Below are 18,414 nucleotides of genomic sequence, written 5' to 3' on the forward strand. Positions count from 1 at the left end.
GCCGTTAACATCAATTTGCAACACACATTCAGGGGACACATGCTAATATTGAAAAGCATACTTCAAATCCAGGTTTCAGATTGTTCTTATCTCACATTGCTCACTCATTTTCTCTCTCGCTCTTTCTCTCTCTCTTGCTTTCTCTCACACACACACACACACACACACACACAAACACACACTCACACAGATGCTGACACACAGACACTGACACACAGCTCACACACTGCAGTCGGCATCTCTTCATTCACTCCACCCACTTCAATCTTTGTACATCTCAAGACGTTCAACACATCCAAACCAGGTTCAACACGTTGGTGTTCTCCGGTTCGATTCCGCCCGTCTTCTGCGTTCCCAGCTCAAAGACAGCTCAAACAAAAAACTAAACGGTGGAATGAACACTGAGACATGAGTGGCTTGCCTGTGTATGGAGTGAGTTTTGATAGAAAAAAAGAAAAGAAAAGGGGGAAAAATAAATAAAAAGTAATAAAAAAAAAGTAGTATATGAACTGGGTGGCAGGTAGCCTTGGACGACTGCAGACTAAAAGCCCTCTCCTCGTCCTTTCTCTTGTCCCCTGCTGTTCAGAATGAACAAATGAGATCTCTTGTTTCTTGTTGCTCTGGAAACTGAGGTCGCCATGGAATCTTTTTTTTTTTTTTAATCTCTCGTGCCACAGTAAGCCCCGCTTTGTCGCAGAGATGGAGTGGTAGGAAGAGAATTAGAAAAAGGCCAGGGGGCATTGTGAGGTGCAGCCTCTACTCTCATCTTTCCACACAGGGAAGAAAAGATGAGGAAAGGCAACACCGGGACCTATTCTGTCAAGATTCACGTCTCTCCCTTTCTCTCCCTCCCATTAGGAGAAGACGCTCAGCCTCTGTCTACAATACCAAGGTTGCTCCATCTCCTCCCTACCTGTTTCACATTCTTCCCTCCCTTTTTCCCTCCCTCCCTTCTGTCCTGTGCTGTGTCCATCTTTATCAGGCTGAAGCCGGAGCTGTGACTGCTGGGCTCACCAGAGAGATGTCAGGTAGTAGCGTGTCCAGACTCTCCGGAGGATCCCCCTCATTACTCTCCACCACACTGTCGTTCTGAGAGACATGGGAAGAGATGGAGAAAGAAGGACAGAAGGTGCAGAGGTGAAAGAGAGAGGTACGGAGGGAGAGGGAGAGGTAATGAAAGAGAGGAAGAGAGCGAAGGCAGACAGAAAAACAGAAAAGGGGGAGAATGAGAGTGATAAGAGTGAGAGGGGGAAAGCTTGTGAGCAGATGTTAAACACAGATGCGTGTTTATCCCAAAACAAATGTCAAGACCAAATTAGATTTGGTGGATGTTCCACCTCTCCGAGGAAAGGGAGAGACATCAATACCTCTTCGCACTTGCTTGCCCGTCTCAAAGTTTGCACACTATATGGAAGTCAAGCGAAAAGGCATGCACACACACGCACAGCCACACACACACACACACACCTATCATGTCTTCTTCCACAAGCGAAAACACACGCTGTGTAATCGATACAAAGCATCAATTCAGTACAAAGCAGGATTCGGCGGCTCGATCCTGCTGCCGCGGCGGAGGAGAAGAGACAATTTGCCGCAGATCTGTGAGTGCTTTCAGTGCAGATGAGATGAGTGAGTTCAGAGTAGCGCCGCCCTTCATTAAACTCTGTCTCTAAACCAAAACAAAAGCCCCATCAATTCATCTTAATTACCCCTTGCTTCCGCATGGGGAGCACTTACGGCCAATTTATTTATCACAAGAGTCAATCGACTTTCTAGATGTGGAGATCTTGCTCTGCACTGTATGCGGTGAGAATACACTGTTTGCGTGTGTGTGTGTGTGTTTGCTTGATCAAGCATTTTCACACACAACTAAAATAGTGTGCATGTATGTGTGTGTGCGTGTGTACGTCCGTGTGGATGTGTGCTAGCACGTGCGTGTAGATTATATGCCCCCATGTGTCTATCCGCGGGAGTTTATGCGTCTGCATTGGTATGCAGTAGACTATGTACCTGGCTTTGAGTCTGGTTCAGAAATCCAGTGTTTTTATCCTCTCCAAAACCCACCCAGCTCTCTAATCTCTTTTACACAGCAGTGGTAGCAGTCACCCGTGGGTCCAAAACAACACAAACAGACACACATACGCACACACATTTACACACATACAGAAATATACATAGAAATGAGCATGAACACCCCCCTGCTCACCCAAAAGACACACACACACACACAAATGGACCTTCCCGGGGGCGCAAGCAGAAGGCCACATTTACCCATCTGAGCCATCTGAATGAGCAGCTCTGTTTAGTGGCAACATCTACAGACCGTAAATTACTTATCTTTGCTGTCAGCTGAGACACTGTTTATTTTCATCCACAGCTAGAAAATACTTGCATGCTACTAAATACATACTAGCATATTTGCGTCTGTGTTTGAGTGCACATCCTCCTATGAGTGTGCTTGTGTGTTTGCGCACTAATCCGACAATAGGTCCAGTAGTTTGCAAACCAGGCAGGGATGTGATTAGGAACACAAAAATACGGGAAAAAAACCCAACAGCAACAAAAAACAAGAAAACGCAGGTATTCTCCCATTAGAAATAAATCCTGAAAATAGAAAATCACACCCCTGAGTCTGGTACGCTTTACTGAAGGAGCTGCCTTCTCCATAGAGGGCTGATATGAAGGCAAGTTAGCCTTTTCTGTTGTAATTAACCAGCTTGAACTGCGTGGCTACAACAACAGCTACCTCGCAGCAGCAGCTACATCATATTGCCATTTCATCTGCTCACATGCTGATAAATGATAATATGTGATGTGTATTTTACAGGAGTGCAGATCACCTGGGGCGCAGATCAAACAAGCCTGACCCGTAGGAATCGGGGATGTGTGTATGTGTGTGTGTGTGTTTGTATATTATAAAAGAGAAAAAAGAGAAAAAAGAAAAAGAAAAATCCACTGCCAAAAATGGAGTAAGAGATATACGGCAATCATCACACAACAATATTCAGAGAAATATTAATTTCAAGCAAATGACTTTCTTCATTAAAGTCAGGATTGAGAAAAAACAGAGAGAAGAAAATCACTTCAAACAGATGCACTACAAAACCACAAACCGAGGCGAGAGACGGAGTGTGTGTGTGTGTGTGTGTGTGTGTTTGTGTGTGTGTGTGTGTGTGTGTGTGAATGCATGTGCGCGTGCGAGTGTGTCTCAAACACATTTGTCCATAAGGAGCTTTACATCTCCTCGCGTTAGACTGTGTATGTGCGGGTTTGTGCTGCACAGCATTTGTCACTTTCAGCAGTGATTCCTACCTCCATCATATCTATCAGCCACAGCAGCCTTTCCTATAGAGGGTGAGAAGGGATGGGGGTTTTGGGGGGTGGGTGGGATGAGGAGGGGGGGGGGGGGGGGGATGGGTGTTAGCGCTGTGGTGGAAAAAACACAACCTATCAAATATCAGCTAGGAGACTTTTCAATCTCAGCAGGAAGGCAGTGGAACATGTCCTTCATCTGCCTGACAAAGTCTCTCACAAAACAGGATCTTTTCTTTTATAATCCATGGAAATACAGTATATGTCATCCTTTTGACAGTATCCTCTCTCTCTCTCTCTCACACACACACACACCTCTCCATCCGTCCATCTATCCATCCAAGTGGGTAATAGAACCAACACAGTGGCAGAGAGCAGATAGCCAGATAGAGAAATTACCAACCAACCAACCGCAATCCAAACAGACAGATACCGAGGCAGACAAGAAAGGAAAAACATGAAATAGAGGTGCACACGGGGTCATTGATCAAAGTGGTTTGTACCAGGTTGTATTATTGGCACCATGTCACTGCACCCTCTCTCAAACCGAAAAGTATTGGTGGCAGACATGCAACAACGCCCTCATAAGACGGCAACAGATGGGATCAAATCAACAGAGAAAGAAACAACCATGGGAGCAGCAAACTCTATGCATCAACAGCTTAGAATACACGCAGGTTTAGGAACAGCCGGCTAATTGTCCAACCGGTATGTCAAGCCTACCCGTGCGGAGCTGAGGGTGGTGTTGGTCATGTAGCTGGCCGAAGAGGAGGTCAGGGTGTCTGGGAAGGACACCATGGACAGGGAGTCTGGGTGGAGGGCCGTGGCTCCCGTTGTCCCCTGCCGCGCCTTTAGAGCCTGGATTTCACGCCGCAGCACGAGCCCATCAAAGCGCTCCAGATCCTGCGGGGTGACCAGGCCACGCACCTCCGACAGCAGGGAGAACTGGAGGGAGAGGGAGGAGGGTGAGAGGGGTGTGCAGAGGAGAAGAAGAAAGAGGGGAAGACAAAGGTGTGATGTAACATGTTTACAGCATGTAGACGGTTTGAAAAAAAAACCTCCCATGCATTATGAAGGCGGTAGCTCCCAAATGTAACTTCCAAGGCTTTTTGTTGTTGTGAAACCAGGCACAGAATCAGTAGATGTCCTTGCCTGGATATTTCCTAATATTTTGCGGTTGTGATGAAATGTGATCTGAACACTTACTCCGAATACTAAATCCAGGTACTTCCCGGACCACAAATGGTAGACATTAAAGGATAAGTTTGGCGATTTTGGACCTATACATAATTTGTCTCTTACATACCTGTAATACTTGGACCTGCAGACAATATTGACTCCAACTCAGCTGTCGGTTTCAACTGTGAGCTCCTGTTGCTAGGCCTGTTGCCGCTAACAATGAGTCCAAACGGGACTTGTCAAAATGGTCCCCATATAGTTTTCACAGACTGGCTTTTTTGGTATATCTATATTCATATATATGAGTTGATAATGTCATTTTACCTGACAAATTGTGTCTTTTTTGTGTTTTATGTACATTGAATTTGCCTTGTGTATTAAATGTGCAATGTAAATAAAGTTTGCCTTGCCTTGCCTATACCCCATTTGGACTCGTTGTTAGCAGCAAGAGGCAACGGAGCTCGCTGTTTCAACCGACAGCTGACTCAGGAGGCAATATTGTCTGCAGGTCCAAGTACTACAGGTATGTCATAGACAAATTATATATAGTTTCAAAATCGCCAAACTTATCCTTTAAGATATCTATGTCCCATCCAAGAATACTGTATGTCCTACAGATGTATATATATGTCATATTTGACCAGATATAGTACATGACAACAAAACCCTGAAAATGCATTGGAAACGGTCCGTATTCTCTAGAGAATCTCACAGATTTCCAGTCCTACTATTTCCGGATTCTGGCCCTTGACTGTGGGTGCAACCAAGGAACACAGCAATGTACCTGGAAATTGGAAATACAATACGTTTGATATATTGTGTTTTTTATGAGGTGTACTGCACACTGTGAGAAAAACAAGCGCCTTTTAAGAGCCGGGGAGAAAAACAGAACTGTGAGCATCTGAAAAAAAAAAAAAAAACGCCTCAGCATAAATCTTGGAAAGTCTCACAAAAAACTTCACTTCAAGCCTCACAGCAATCATACACGACATAACACACACACACACACTCACACTCACACGTACATGAACACAGATTCCTGCACAAAGAAAATTGATTTTGTTTGAATTCTTTCCCCTCTCTCTTTTCACTCCCTCTTTTTTACACAACCCATACCTCCCTCACCTTTGCGTGCGTGTTGAGCAGCTCAAACAGCGCCATGACCAGCTGCTCCACCCCGATGTGTCCGTCGCGATACTCCTCCACGTAGTAGCCCATGGTCTGCCGCTCCGCCTCGGTCAGCAGGTGGCGCGCCTGCTCCTCCAGCATGGCCCGGGACTGGTTCACCAGGCTGGACAGAGTCACCTGGGAGCCCGCCACACCCTTATAGAAAACCGGCTGGATGGATGGATGAAAAAGAGATGACGGAGATGAAGGGTGTGGATGTTAAAAAGATGGGGAGGGGGGGTGCATTTTGGAAGAGGGAGCAAGAGAGGGCAGAGGAGGGGGAAAAGTGTTTAAAAGGAGTTTAAAAATGTGTAGGAGGAAGAGGTGGATGAGTGATGGAGGGTGAGATGAAGTTAAATAAGTTATAGGATGGGAGTTTAAAGGTGTATAGGACACGGAGCAAGACAAAAGACAAGACAAAAGAGGACAAGAATAGGTCAAGGAGAGTGGCGGCAGAGTGGGAGTACGAGAAGGAGGAGGAGGAGAGTTGTAAAATGGTTTAAAGAAAGCGGGAGGGGTGGGGAGGGTGAGGGACGAGGAAGAGAAGGGAGGAAGGAAGAAGACGAGGGTGGAAAGGAGGAATGAGTGAGGAGCGAGGGTAAAAGAAAAGGAGGAGGGGTGGAGCAGGAGGACAGGAAGGAGTTGGGAGGAAGAGATGAGGAGGAGAAAGAGGAGAGGAAAGGGTAAAAAAAAAAAAAAGAGGACAGCGGTTGGTGAAGAAGGAGGATGGCAGGAATGAAAGAAGAGGGCCATGAAAAGGACAAAACAGGAAGAGAAGGAGGAGGAGGAGGAGGAGGAAGAGGAGATAGATGGGGAGGAAGTAAGGGGGAAGAGGAAGATAGAGGGAGAAAACCGCAAAGACCCAGAGGTGGGGGGGGGGGTCGGGGGGGTCGAGCGGAAACAAAGGCAGCAAATAGATCAGAGCGGACAGAAGAAGAACAAGAATATAAATTACACCCACACATACTGAACTAACCATCGGTCTTTCATCCCAAATGTATAAATTATCACCCTACTTCCAACTTCCCGCTATCCTACCATCATCCATTATCGTTACGCTCCACTTCACGCGGGCTCCAACACCACAGATTGCCACAGAACCCAAATTCTGCCTTTCACAGACGTAGGAGGCAGCTTCCCAGAGTTTCATCTCCCTCCCCCGTGTGCCAGCTGCGTCCTGTGTGCCAATCAAACGGACGACACCACGGCACTTAAGAAACCGATGAGCCGCCCATATCCTCGCTTACTATCGCTGCTCTCCTCCCTATCTGCTTCTTCCTCTCTGCCCCCCCCCACCCCCCACCCCCCCCCCCCCCCTCCCTGACTTTTCTCCCTCTGTTCTCTTTCTTTTTTCAGTATCTGCTAGCACGCAGCTTTTCTTTAATTAACTCCTTAATCAAAGACACCACTTCAAAGTCACAGCTTCGGGGGCCTACGGGTGTGTGTCTGTCTGTGCATGTGTGTGAGTGTGTGTGTGTGTGTGTGTGTGTGTGAGAGAGAGAGAGAGTGAGACAGAGACAGCAGGAAGAAACAGACCGGCATCGTCTTCTCTCCTCGTCTCCTCTCACCTCATCCTCAACTCTCACCCGCTCTCGTCCGTCTGTATTATCGGCGGTGGTTGTTCCAGTGTCCCGGTCTGAGCAGAGCCAACAACTGTCTAATGCCCAAGGTGAACCCTCCTGCTACCCTGCCTGAATCTTAATCACCTCGCTGCTTACCACGAGCATTTGTCTAAAGCATCCATGTCCCGGTTACTTAACTCAAGGGCGCCCAGGAGCGAACCGATGAGACCACAAAAGGCACGTGAACAATCAGTCTCTTACTGTCATATTAGAGGGCAGATTGGCACTTTGGGTAGCTAATGAAATCGGTAGTCACTCAACTGAAGTGGAACACCTGCAGTCTCCTGGCTAATGAGGTCTGCCCGAAAAAGCATCGCGAGACGGGAGAGGGCCGCTTTTACTGTAAATCCCTGATTTACAGTTAATGGACATCCAATAACGTCGGTCCGTTTGCTGGAATTGGGCCATCTCTGCGGTCATTCTCTGGCTGTTTTGTTGTATGCCAGATAAGGCGATTGGTTCATTTTATCGCAATGGCCAGCAACGACTACCACTGTCAACACTCCAATCGATAAATAGCAAAAGAGATAGAACCAGATCAAAAACTGGCAAGGCTGAGAACTGGACATCTCACAGTGTTATCTCTGTTATAACTTGGCTCTGCTGCACTTTACTACAACATGATGAAATAAGCACTCTGACATAAAGGGAAAATAAGCAGATTTTGGACAGTTTTTAACACTGTGAATATAATGTTTCTCCCAACACATAGAAACATCAAGAGACAAATGTTGCTGTTATACACAGGATGTGATGAACCTGGCTTGGATGTTAGAGAAAAGGGGAAAGTGGCAGTGGGATGTTGTTCTCAACAAGGCACACTTCCCATTATAGCCTAGATGTTTTGTTGAATTAGGCCTCCATTAGGCTCAACATTAAACTCTGGCATCTAAAAACCCTCTTTACCTGCACTCAGCACCCATCAGGCTCACATTGATCTATATTACACTAACATTGCACCTTACTTAGCCTTAAATATAACTCACCCGATGATTTTCATCTGAAAAACAACAAACTAATGGCTAGCTGCTGGATTGAAGCGACCCAGTCAGAAACCTCTTTGTACCAACAACCAAAGACTAATAGGATGACTAACCCTGTTGGATTGAAGCAGCCTGTTCTTTATTTCAGAAAAACAAAGAAGCAGCAACCAGAAACTAATGGGACACCTGACTCTGCTGGATCCAAACAGCCGGCTCTGTGGTTCAGAAATCAGTTTGTAGCAATAACCAGAGACAAATGTGAATAACCCACTGTTTTGTACCCACATTCATAGGTTATAGGGACCCAGGTTATAGGACTTACATGCTCCGCACCCTCCCCCTCCCCCTCCCCTGGACAGATAATGGTTAAAATGCTAATTAAGAAAGTTTAATTAGTTCTGTTCTCTCAGATGTGAAAACTTTAACACTTACTCTCTATAAATGTATTTTGTAAAAACCACTCCGAACCCACTGGGAAACTTCCAAAGTGGCGAAATGTGTAATGAAACCGTGTAAATGATTTTTCACTCATGAATGGATCATTAAACGTTTTCCTGTAAACATGTAATGATGAAATAATCATGAAACTTTTATGGATGTGATATACAACCCCCCCCCCCCCCCCCCCCCCCCCCCACAAGGAGAGAGTTTAATTGCAAGAAAGAACGCATGAAGTAAGACCGGGAATCTCGTATACCAAGGGTGCTACACATTTTTAATCATCACAAGTAGATGATTAGATAAGGATACGGCACAAATTCCATTATCAATACATGTCATTGTCTAATGTTAGATGCATGAATGAGTGTTTGAAGCAAATGTCAGCTATTGAACAATATATTTCTTGTTCTAGCAAGCTACAGCTATCACTTGGGACTTATGTAATCATGAAATGTGTTTGTACTCAAAGATATCCAGATTTACCAACCATTTTTTTTTCAGCTTGACTAGCTGAAAAAGAAAAATTCTGAACAAATTTCCATGGCATAACTTTCAGGTTTTCCAGTCCAGAGCACAAATGAGAAATTTGTCTTACCCCATAGAACCCAGTCTCTTGAAAACACACCAGATATAGTTGAATCAATCCTAGCTTGGGAGACTAAGACTGATACAAACTGAACTGGACATGTGAAGGCAGAGAATTTACTCATCTCAAACTTTTCATCACTATGTAAAACACAGGCCGAGCAAACAAGAAAAGCCGACCAAAAGCAACACGTTGCCAGTTTAGAGTGTGGGTGTATTTTCCCAGCTCCTCTTCCATAGCTGCAGTCTGTCAGAGGATTAGATTCTGTGAGGAGACACAGATGTCTCCACCGCACACACTTACCGACTATGACAAATCTGCTACAGTGGGTTTTTTGCCTCGATCTCACACGTCGTCCTCGCTCTCTATCTTTCTTGCTCTCTCTCTCTCTTTTTCTGTGTTTTTACACAAAATTAGAACATTATCTTTCTCGCAGGAAATTTAAGCCATTTTCTCTGAAAATAAGAGAAGGAGGAGGAAGAGCAACGGAGAGAGAAGTGAGGAAAGATTGCCATGCCAGCGCTATAAAAATCAATTCCACATGAGGGTGGCACAGATTGGCTCTGACCTTGCAGGGCATATCCTGGTATTAAAACTTAAGGCCTACAGAGAGAGAACAAGTGTACCCTCCACCATATGGGAACAGTCTCAGGGACACATTGTGTAGCCTTTGAGACACCCAATAAATTGTCTTGCCTTTTCCCCCCCCCAATTCCATCAGTGATTCCCAGTTGATATAAGGACCAACTCCAGGGCTTATATGTAAACTTTATGAGGGTTTCTGCAAAGCCAGACAGTTACGACAACAGGGGCATTTACTACATCATTGGCACTGTCCACAAAGGAATTGATAGCTATCCGTATTCCCCAGAGCGGCCACTCTATGGCTGTGTCCTGATTTAATCACATTATGAGTGTTAATGCTCCTCAATCAGATGGAGAAATGAGAGGCGATCATTGATAACAATAACCATAAAAGATGTGCGTCGGGGGCCACGGAGCTGGATCTAGTCCCCTGCTCAACCGTGAGGCTCCATCCAGCCTGGATTTCATTCTGCACACATCACCGGCCAGCCCAGAAGTGAAATCGACCCTGTCCGCATCACAATTAAGGACTGCTAATCAACTTCATCAAGGGGATAGAGGCGCTTACCTATAGCTGCAGAATGAACACTTATCTGTGCTACGGCCTCTCTAAACGGTCTGTCTTACTTTATGTGTCTGTGTGGATGCACATATGCTTTCATGTGTGTATTTGTGTGTGTATGTGCATAAAGCAGGACTTAGTGTGTGAGGAGGTCTTAAAAGGTCTTGTAAAAACGAGCAATACAATCGACCGGCAGGAGAGAGCAGAGAAATGGAGATTTTTGTGGGGTTTTTGAAAAGCAACGGCTGTTTTCCAAAAGCGTATAGCAGTGTTGAAAGCAGTCTCATCTGCTATTATTCTTATAGTATGGATTCTTTTATGCTCCAGAAAAGAAACTATCCAATGCCTGTGTCCAGATCCCAATTTTATGTTTTAGGCATTTACCTGATGCTCTTATCTGGTGTGATTTACAATGAATGACCAGGAAGACCAGGAACCTATATGGCCTTTTGGTTATACAGGACAGTCTCTCTAGCCGCTATGCCTCTCTGCTGCCTTTGATTCATTCAATTTATTATAAATCTGAGTAATAAACAGGGGTGTGCATAAAGATTATTGGTCTGGTTCTCAAATGAGTACTGGCAGATGCGGTTTAGTATTTACTATTTATGTAGAAACACATATGCCCCATCAGTCTTGCTGTCAAAGTATTTATAGTCCTCCTCAGCTGTTTCCAAAAGCGGAGTTGATGTGCTCGCTGCTCTTTGGTTCAGCCTGTGAAGAGCTGCCTGTCTGCATCCATAGTTCAGCTGCAGGCTTTCGGTTAAATGTTGCTTTGGTCAGGGTGGAGATATGAATGTGCATCAGGACGGAGAGGAGAGTGGCTGACAGGCAGGATCTGTACTTGATTTTGCTTATATTGAGATGTGAAAATCCCCCCTCACAAGCAGCGCTGCTTAGCGGCAGTGGAAGAGACAACAGGAGCATCTTATGGATGTCGAAGTACAAATCAGGTTTGCCTGTATTCACAATATTGGCGAAGTCGTACATAGAAGAGGCTGCCGGACGTTTCCCTGCTTGCTTTAACTGCATGCATATCCTCACAACAGAATCTGGATCAGCAGACAAGCTGGTTTCACATTTCCGTAACATGTCACTGATTGCAGTGTTGCCAAAAATGTGGAAGATTTGTTTTCCCTGTGCCCATGTCGAAGGATCAAATATCAAAAACTGATCACGAATTGAGGGAATCATGTCTGGTATCAAAGCTCTCAAAACATCAACTTTGTCCCTGTCTGCATCAGTGTTTGAAACCGTCTCTTTCCTGTACTTGCCCTCATCATAAAGCAAAAGTGTGAACTGCACAACGGCTCACTTGCAAATCACTGTTATCAGTTGCTCATAGTTGAGGCTGAATGGCTGGTAAAAACCTCCATGTTTTCAGTGGGAGTTTCATGCCTCCATGCAGACTGTCTTATACTGTGAAACTTACATCCCCTTTTTGCAAATTTTCTTCAGTGTTTCCAGTTTTTTTTTGCTTAGGAGCTTGACAACAGAGTGGAATAAATGTGTCACAGTATGGAACTGTGCTACCAGTTGATTTCAAGCAGTTTTGAGCATGTGCACAAAACACAGAACATGCACAAGGAAATCTCTATTTGCAACCATACTACATGGTTTTGGTACAACTCATGGTTTTGGTACAGCCATTCATCCCCTAACCCCAAAGCATCAAACAGATTTACCAGTTCATCCACTATATCCTGAGCTTTTTGATGCACACCTAAATGAATTAAACCTAGGAAAATGGGGGTTAAACTCCCCTTTTCTTGACAAAGACACAATGTACACAATCTCCTACTCTGAACTGATTGTGTCTGCTATACTCTGCATTATTCACACTCCCGCTTCTCGTGTCCGATATTCAGTTCCCACGTTCACTCCGAGCCTCTTTAAAAGTTCAATATCCTCTGCATAGGAACACATTGGACGTGCATGCCCTGCTTTGTGGATTGCCAATAGAAAAATATTACTGAGTGCTTGACATTGTTCCTCACTTAAGTTGTGCTGCCATCTGTCAAGTGGGCGACAGGATTTGTCCGCCTGACTCCTGACAATTTACACCACATCTCGGTGCGGTCATCTTTCATTTCAAACCGGGGGATTTCATCAGGCCAGTTTTCACAGAAACTCAGAAACTTTTCCCATTTCCTAAATTCAGCCTCAGCCTGACATTTCGTTGCAGCAGATGGGATGCCCAAGCAATCACTTAATGTTTGTTTTTTTTGGGCAATGTTGATTGCAAAAATCCTAAAACCAGAGGAAAATACGATAAACCCATTATGAATTGGGTATGCTAACAGGTAGATTTTCTTTGTATGCGCCAAAAATATCTTGCAGTTGCAAAACAGGCACAGATCTGAGAATGATCTTCACCTCGTTAGCTAGATAGTTTTGATGTAAAATTAACTTACTAAGCTAACATTAACGTAGGCTGACTAATTCTTCAACATTTTTGTTTTACAGTCAGTTTTAGGTATCATCAGTTTTTGAATTCAAAGGATTTATCTTACCTGTGATGTAGGGAGAAAACCTTTAGGTTTCAGTGAGACGACTGGTTCTCATACTGCGTGTTCTGGTAACATTTCAAGTGCGCATTCTCCATTTTGGCCACACGTGTACTGGCATACCAATTATGTGCATCCATGCTAATAAATCTGATTTGAACTTGAATTGTTATGTTGTTATTATTGTTATTTTTAATTGTTCCTATTGTGTTCGTTATGGTTACTTATAGGTTGAGTTTAATGACCCTTGGCCCCATCAACGTGTTAAAATCTCATTGCATGAATAAGAAAACAAGTATTCTTCTGAGCAAATGCCAGCAAAATGCACTTTTTGTGTGTTTGAGATGTGTTTTTAGCAATGCGACAAGCAGGGGCTCTATGGATGGTATTGTTGCTCGCTCGCTCTGTTCACCACTTCATGGGTCACGTGACCCGCGGGGAGTTAGACTGCAGACTCACAAGCAGGAGAGTTTGATTCCCGGCAGAGACGATTCCACAAAATTCAACGTTGCGTGGCTGTTAGACTCTTAGTCTTGTTTGTCTGACAAAAGCAATGTCTAAGATGTTTTGTTGTCTCTTAAACAACATTAATTTGCTCTACATCACGGTATAAATGGGGTCAGAGCACAATTAATGATTGTCATTTTCCATGTGACCTATTCTTAATTAATTAGCTTATCGGTTTGGCTCGGCCTTTGGGCTTTAATTACAGGATAGAGGGAGAAAGGAAAGGCAGAGGGAGGGGTGTGTGAAAGGACGAATGATGCGACCGCTGGGATTCACTGAATCTGGGCGAGAGCAGAGAATGACAAGAGGGTAGAGAAAACGACAGAAGCAAAATGAACACAAACTGCTTGTTTAAGCAGCACAATCGCTGCCAGATCACTCTAAGAGAGATTAATATTTATTTTGAGGAACTGTTGACACAGTGTGAGGTTAGCAATGGGGGCCTCTTCTAACAGAGGCCGCCCGGCTCATATGGAGGAGCCGCAGTGCTCTTACAAAGTGAATTATCACCACCCTCCCAGCTGCCAAGCCCCAAAGCTCTGATGCCACATATCTTCCGTTCCCTCTGTCTTATTGTCTCTTGACTCTCACTCTCTCTCTCTCTCTCTCTCTCACTCTTACACACACACACGTAGACACACACATACACATTCACAGGCACAAAGCAGCAGCCGGTCCACTTGTACTTGCATGTATTTCAGTTAGCTTGGCAGCTTGGAAACATGCTTGACTGAACTCCTTAACTCTCTTAATCAAGATAATAGGTCTGTTCTCCAACTTTTCTTCAGTTCCTTTACCTACGCCCCTTGTCCCTGCAAAGAGCGCTTGGTGTTCTTATTTAGCTGTTTCCAAGCTTCTTTGTCATTTCTTCTGATAGAGCTACAGATGTAGCAACAACAGACCGACAGTTACTTCAGAACACGGCTTTGTGCTTTATATGTAATTTAGGTGCACAGATGAAGAGCGGCAAAAAAGCCTCTGCAGTGGAATCACAATAACCCAGCAAAAAAGACATACACAGACACACACACACGCACACACACATACACACACACACACACACACACACACACACACACACACACAATCCTTGATTCCCATGGCTTGTTTGATCTACATCCTAGGTGATCAAATTTCATACATTTTATCAAACAGCATGTTTCATCAAGGTCAGTCACATCTATAGGACGATGGTTTAAAATAATTGACATCTTGCTTTGGATGTAAACACACTGGTCGATGCTCATCTGCCACAGCATGGCTCATACAATACCATGCAACACCAGAAATACCATATTGCTAACACTACATTTATCAGAATATATATTGAAGAAGATACTGAACCAGTATCAGAATCAGTATCATTTAAAGGAACAATAAATGTACAATAAATGTATAATGAATTTGCCTTGGGGACGTTGTTGCTGGTAAATATTGGCAGCTTACAAATATTCACAGTACAAAAAGGACAACAGAACCCCAGCGTGTTATGACTCGTGTCAACATGGCTCACCCTATGTGATATTGACACCATTTGTAAATCGGATTATCCCCGCTGTTTCACATGATGTCGCCCCCGCCGTTTGGTAACACACATCATGCTACGGGGCGGTGACAGCCTAATGGAGGAGTGGATTGTTGTCAGATCAATCCTGGCAGGTGAAGTGAATGAGACGCACTCTCCCATTGCTAAACAAACTAATGTTGAGGTGCACTTGAGTAAAGCACTTAACCCCCAACAGCTCGAGTGGAGCTGCTCACTTCCTTGTCTCTTCTTGTTTGTTTCAGTCTTGTTTTGTTTGTTTATTGTTATGCACAAAATGCAGAAGGAGTAAACCATCTGAAATACATTGCATTTACATAAGGGCTAAAAAGTACATTGTTTAACTAGGTTAAATATACAATAAAATGAGACATTGAGTAAAAAACAACATTAGCAGGTACTGACTCGGGAATGCTCATTTCTTTCAGCTCTACTGTGGTTCTACTGGGTAGATCTCATGGCTGACAGTCTCTAACTGACTGATCGCAAGGCAGGACATTGCTGAAAAAGAGATTATTTTAAGCAAAACTTTCATGGGTAAATGAAGGTTAAAAAAAGCACATGACACTGATGACTGGCAAAATACTGAAGTGTGTGAAAACACCAGAACAGCAGGACATGCAAACAACACGGATTATCTTTTAAACCAATAATCCTCTACAATCCCATCAAGAGAGGGATTTTTACTTGGTTTCAACTGTTTACCACAGTCTCAATCTTGGTGTGAAATGACGGTGTCGGCTTGATCCAGCTCATTTCATCTGCGTCTTTTTAGAATATGTTTTACCAGTGGTTCCCAAAGTGGGATCTGGCAACCTCCAGGAGTCCTTGAGGCGGTTCCGTGACAATTGAAATGGTTAAATTTCACTATTGTTTCAGTCACTAGAGGTTAGCACCATGAGAGAATGTGTAAGGATGACTAGAGGTGAACCAATAGTATCTGTAGTAGATGATCGCTGATCATCCACAGCAAATGAAGCTGTCCCGATATTGATATTTTAATAACTTTGTGATAACTTTGTGCTTCGGGGCAATATAACTTTTCCGGTGGGAGGAAAAATGTCTCTTGAAATGTGAAAATGTTGAAAGAAAGAAAAAAATGTTGAAGAGTAGCCTTGGCTATGCAGGTTAAATGCCATTCTGTTTTTTTTTTTGGCCTAACTTATTGCAATGTTGTTGTTTTTTTTTATCTGTTAACCTATTCTGAATAAGCTGTTTTTGAGAGCATATAATTAAGCCCTTAAAAGAGAAGCTATATCCTATATTATGCATTATGTCAACTATCCACATGTTTATCATTATTTTTTTACTTACTATTTTACTGAGAATTCTCCTAAAATGCGAAGTGCATAATTTGACCAATGGAATAAATAAATGGCATTGTTGCAATTGTTCCTGTAATTGTTTTATAATAGACCAATACTAGGCGGCATGAATGGCGTGAACTGAGTAATACTTGGATCAGTATTTGTATCAGCCAATCCACTTCAGTTCTGAAAGATTTGTACAGGTAGACCTCCAGTATGGTCCATAAGTCTTCTATCTCAAATCTATTTGGGAGTCCTTGACATGAAAAAGCTGGGGAGTCTCTGAGTTACATGACAGGCATCACTCAGTGTCGGCTCATTCTACAGTAGATAGCTCGGTGGGTGCAATGAATTTGGTAACCTTCCTTTCGTATTTTCATGGCATTCCTGTGACAGCAAAGATGGGAAAGGGGGAATGAAATGCAACAAATGTCAGCTCCAAACCCATAACACTTCAAACTCATCCTGCTGAGCCACCAGGACTCCCCGAATTAACTTGTTCTTTGCTCTCCCTTTTCACGAGGCTGTTTAATTGACTCGTCTTTCAGCGTAACTGCTCAGTCTCAGTGGAACTTTTATGTAAGGGTTTGCTTATAGACCCGAGTGGATTGCATAGCGTCTTTTAAAGGTTATTCATCCACGAAGTCACCTCGGTGGGAAAATCAGAGTTGGGTCAAACAGCATCTGCAAATGCATGAAATTCTAAGTATTGGAGTACCAGATGATGAATGGATGAAATCAGAGGAGAATGACTTTTAAACACATTTTCCTGGTAGCTTAGTTGGCTAAGGTGCCTATCATGTAACTGCAACATCTAAGTTTTGAATCTGACCTGGGACCTTTGTCACATGTCACCCCCCTCTCTCTTCACTGTGAACTGTCAAACAAAGCTGAAATGCCATACAAATAATCTGTAAAAGGACACATCCTCAGAAATGCTAGAGGGATTTGAGTTCATGATGCTCCCAGAAATACACTGTATTTCTGATGTCTCACTGAGATTAATATGTAATCTAACGTAAAAATTACAGGTATAAATTGAAATGCAATATGAAATCAGATAAATTGCATGTTCTATCAATCAGAGTCAATGCACAAGTGTTTTTGAGGTCTGCAGGTGCTTAAAAATTCTGGGTTGAGAATCACTTTATTTATAGTTTGGCATGCTATTTTAAAAATACGGCCCATATTCAGACCAAAAGTAATCATATAGTTAATGGTGTAAAAATTAGACGAGTGAAATAGATTTAGGCCTGGATTGAATATTGTCCAGTCCAGTCTGCAGTCCAGCCCCAATAGCTGTTTCTCACTGCAGTTTGGCATCTCTCATATGTTTGGCAGTTTTTCATCTGAAGGAGCTTGACATTTTTTCTGCACACATTGGATAAGAGATTGGATGAAAAGGCGAGTGTCTTATGATTTTATGGAGAGGATGAAAACAACCATGTGGTCTTAAATTGTCCCCGCTGGCTAATGTAAGCTCTTGAGGAGAAGTAAGGCTACTGTCCATGCCAACATTGCTTCATACACATAATCCACAAATTGCAAATGAGTTTCCTGTGCTGCCGCTTTTAAGTGCAGGCATTACTGGCATGCAATCTAAAAATCATATTATATGTATGCTGATGTAGACTGCAATGCTTTGGCTGTGCATTACTGATATAGTATTATGGCAGAAGTATGGTTGTGTTTTAAGTTTTAATGGTGTGATTGGTGAGGAGAACGTTGATATGGGAGTGTGTGTGTGTGTGTGTGTGGGAGCATATAGTGGAAATACTGTAGCATAAATGAAGGGTTTCGTTCCAAAATGCTATATATCCATTTTGGAAAAAATTGCTACCTGAAATTCATTGGGAAATATTCGAAAAACACAATTGATTCTGCCCCCAAAAAATGAACTATTTTATAGGCAAATGTCTGGAGATGAATCCGAACTTCAATACTAACCCATAATGTGCTTAACTTTCATGCCAGCAGTCAATATGGGAGAGTGGGTGTCAGGTTTTTAAATGCTGGATATCTCATTTTGGAACAAAACTCTTCAAACGCCCTTCAGACCGGTTATATGCCCCTTTTTAGCTCGCAGCTCCTGAGGTGATCAGTGTTCGTGATG

At 43.5% G+C, this 18,414-nt stretch overlaps 1 protein-coding gene across 1 annotated transcript in view; it reads right to left on the reverse strand.

The window, feature by feature from the left end:
- The window catches only part of whrna (whirlin a), a 130,202-nt gene that overhangs the window by 12,191 nt on the left and 99,597 nt on the right, over positions 1-18,414 (reverse strand). The window contains exons 7-10 of the mRNA XM_078288759.1: positions 5,617-5,829; positions 4,036-4,257; positions 3,313-3,345; positions 1,015-1,089 (exon numbers count right to left, since the gene is read on the reverse strand). Coding sequence (XP_078144885.1) covers positions 1,015-1,089; positions 3,313-3,345; positions 4,036-4,257; positions 5,617-5,829 — 543 coding nt within the window. The remainder of the gene's footprint in view (positions 1-1,014; positions 1,090-3,312; positions 3,346-4,035; positions 4,258-5,616; positions 5,830-18,414) is intronic.

Source organism: Centroberyx gerrardi, chromosome 2 (genome assembly GCF_048128805.1).
Source record: "Centroberyx gerrardi isolate f3 chromosome 2, fCenGer3.hap1.cur.20231027, whole genome shotgun sequence".
Classification (NCBI taxonomy): Eukaryota; Metazoa; Chordata; class Actinopteri; order Beryciformes; family Berycidae; genus Centroberyx; species Centroberyx gerrardi.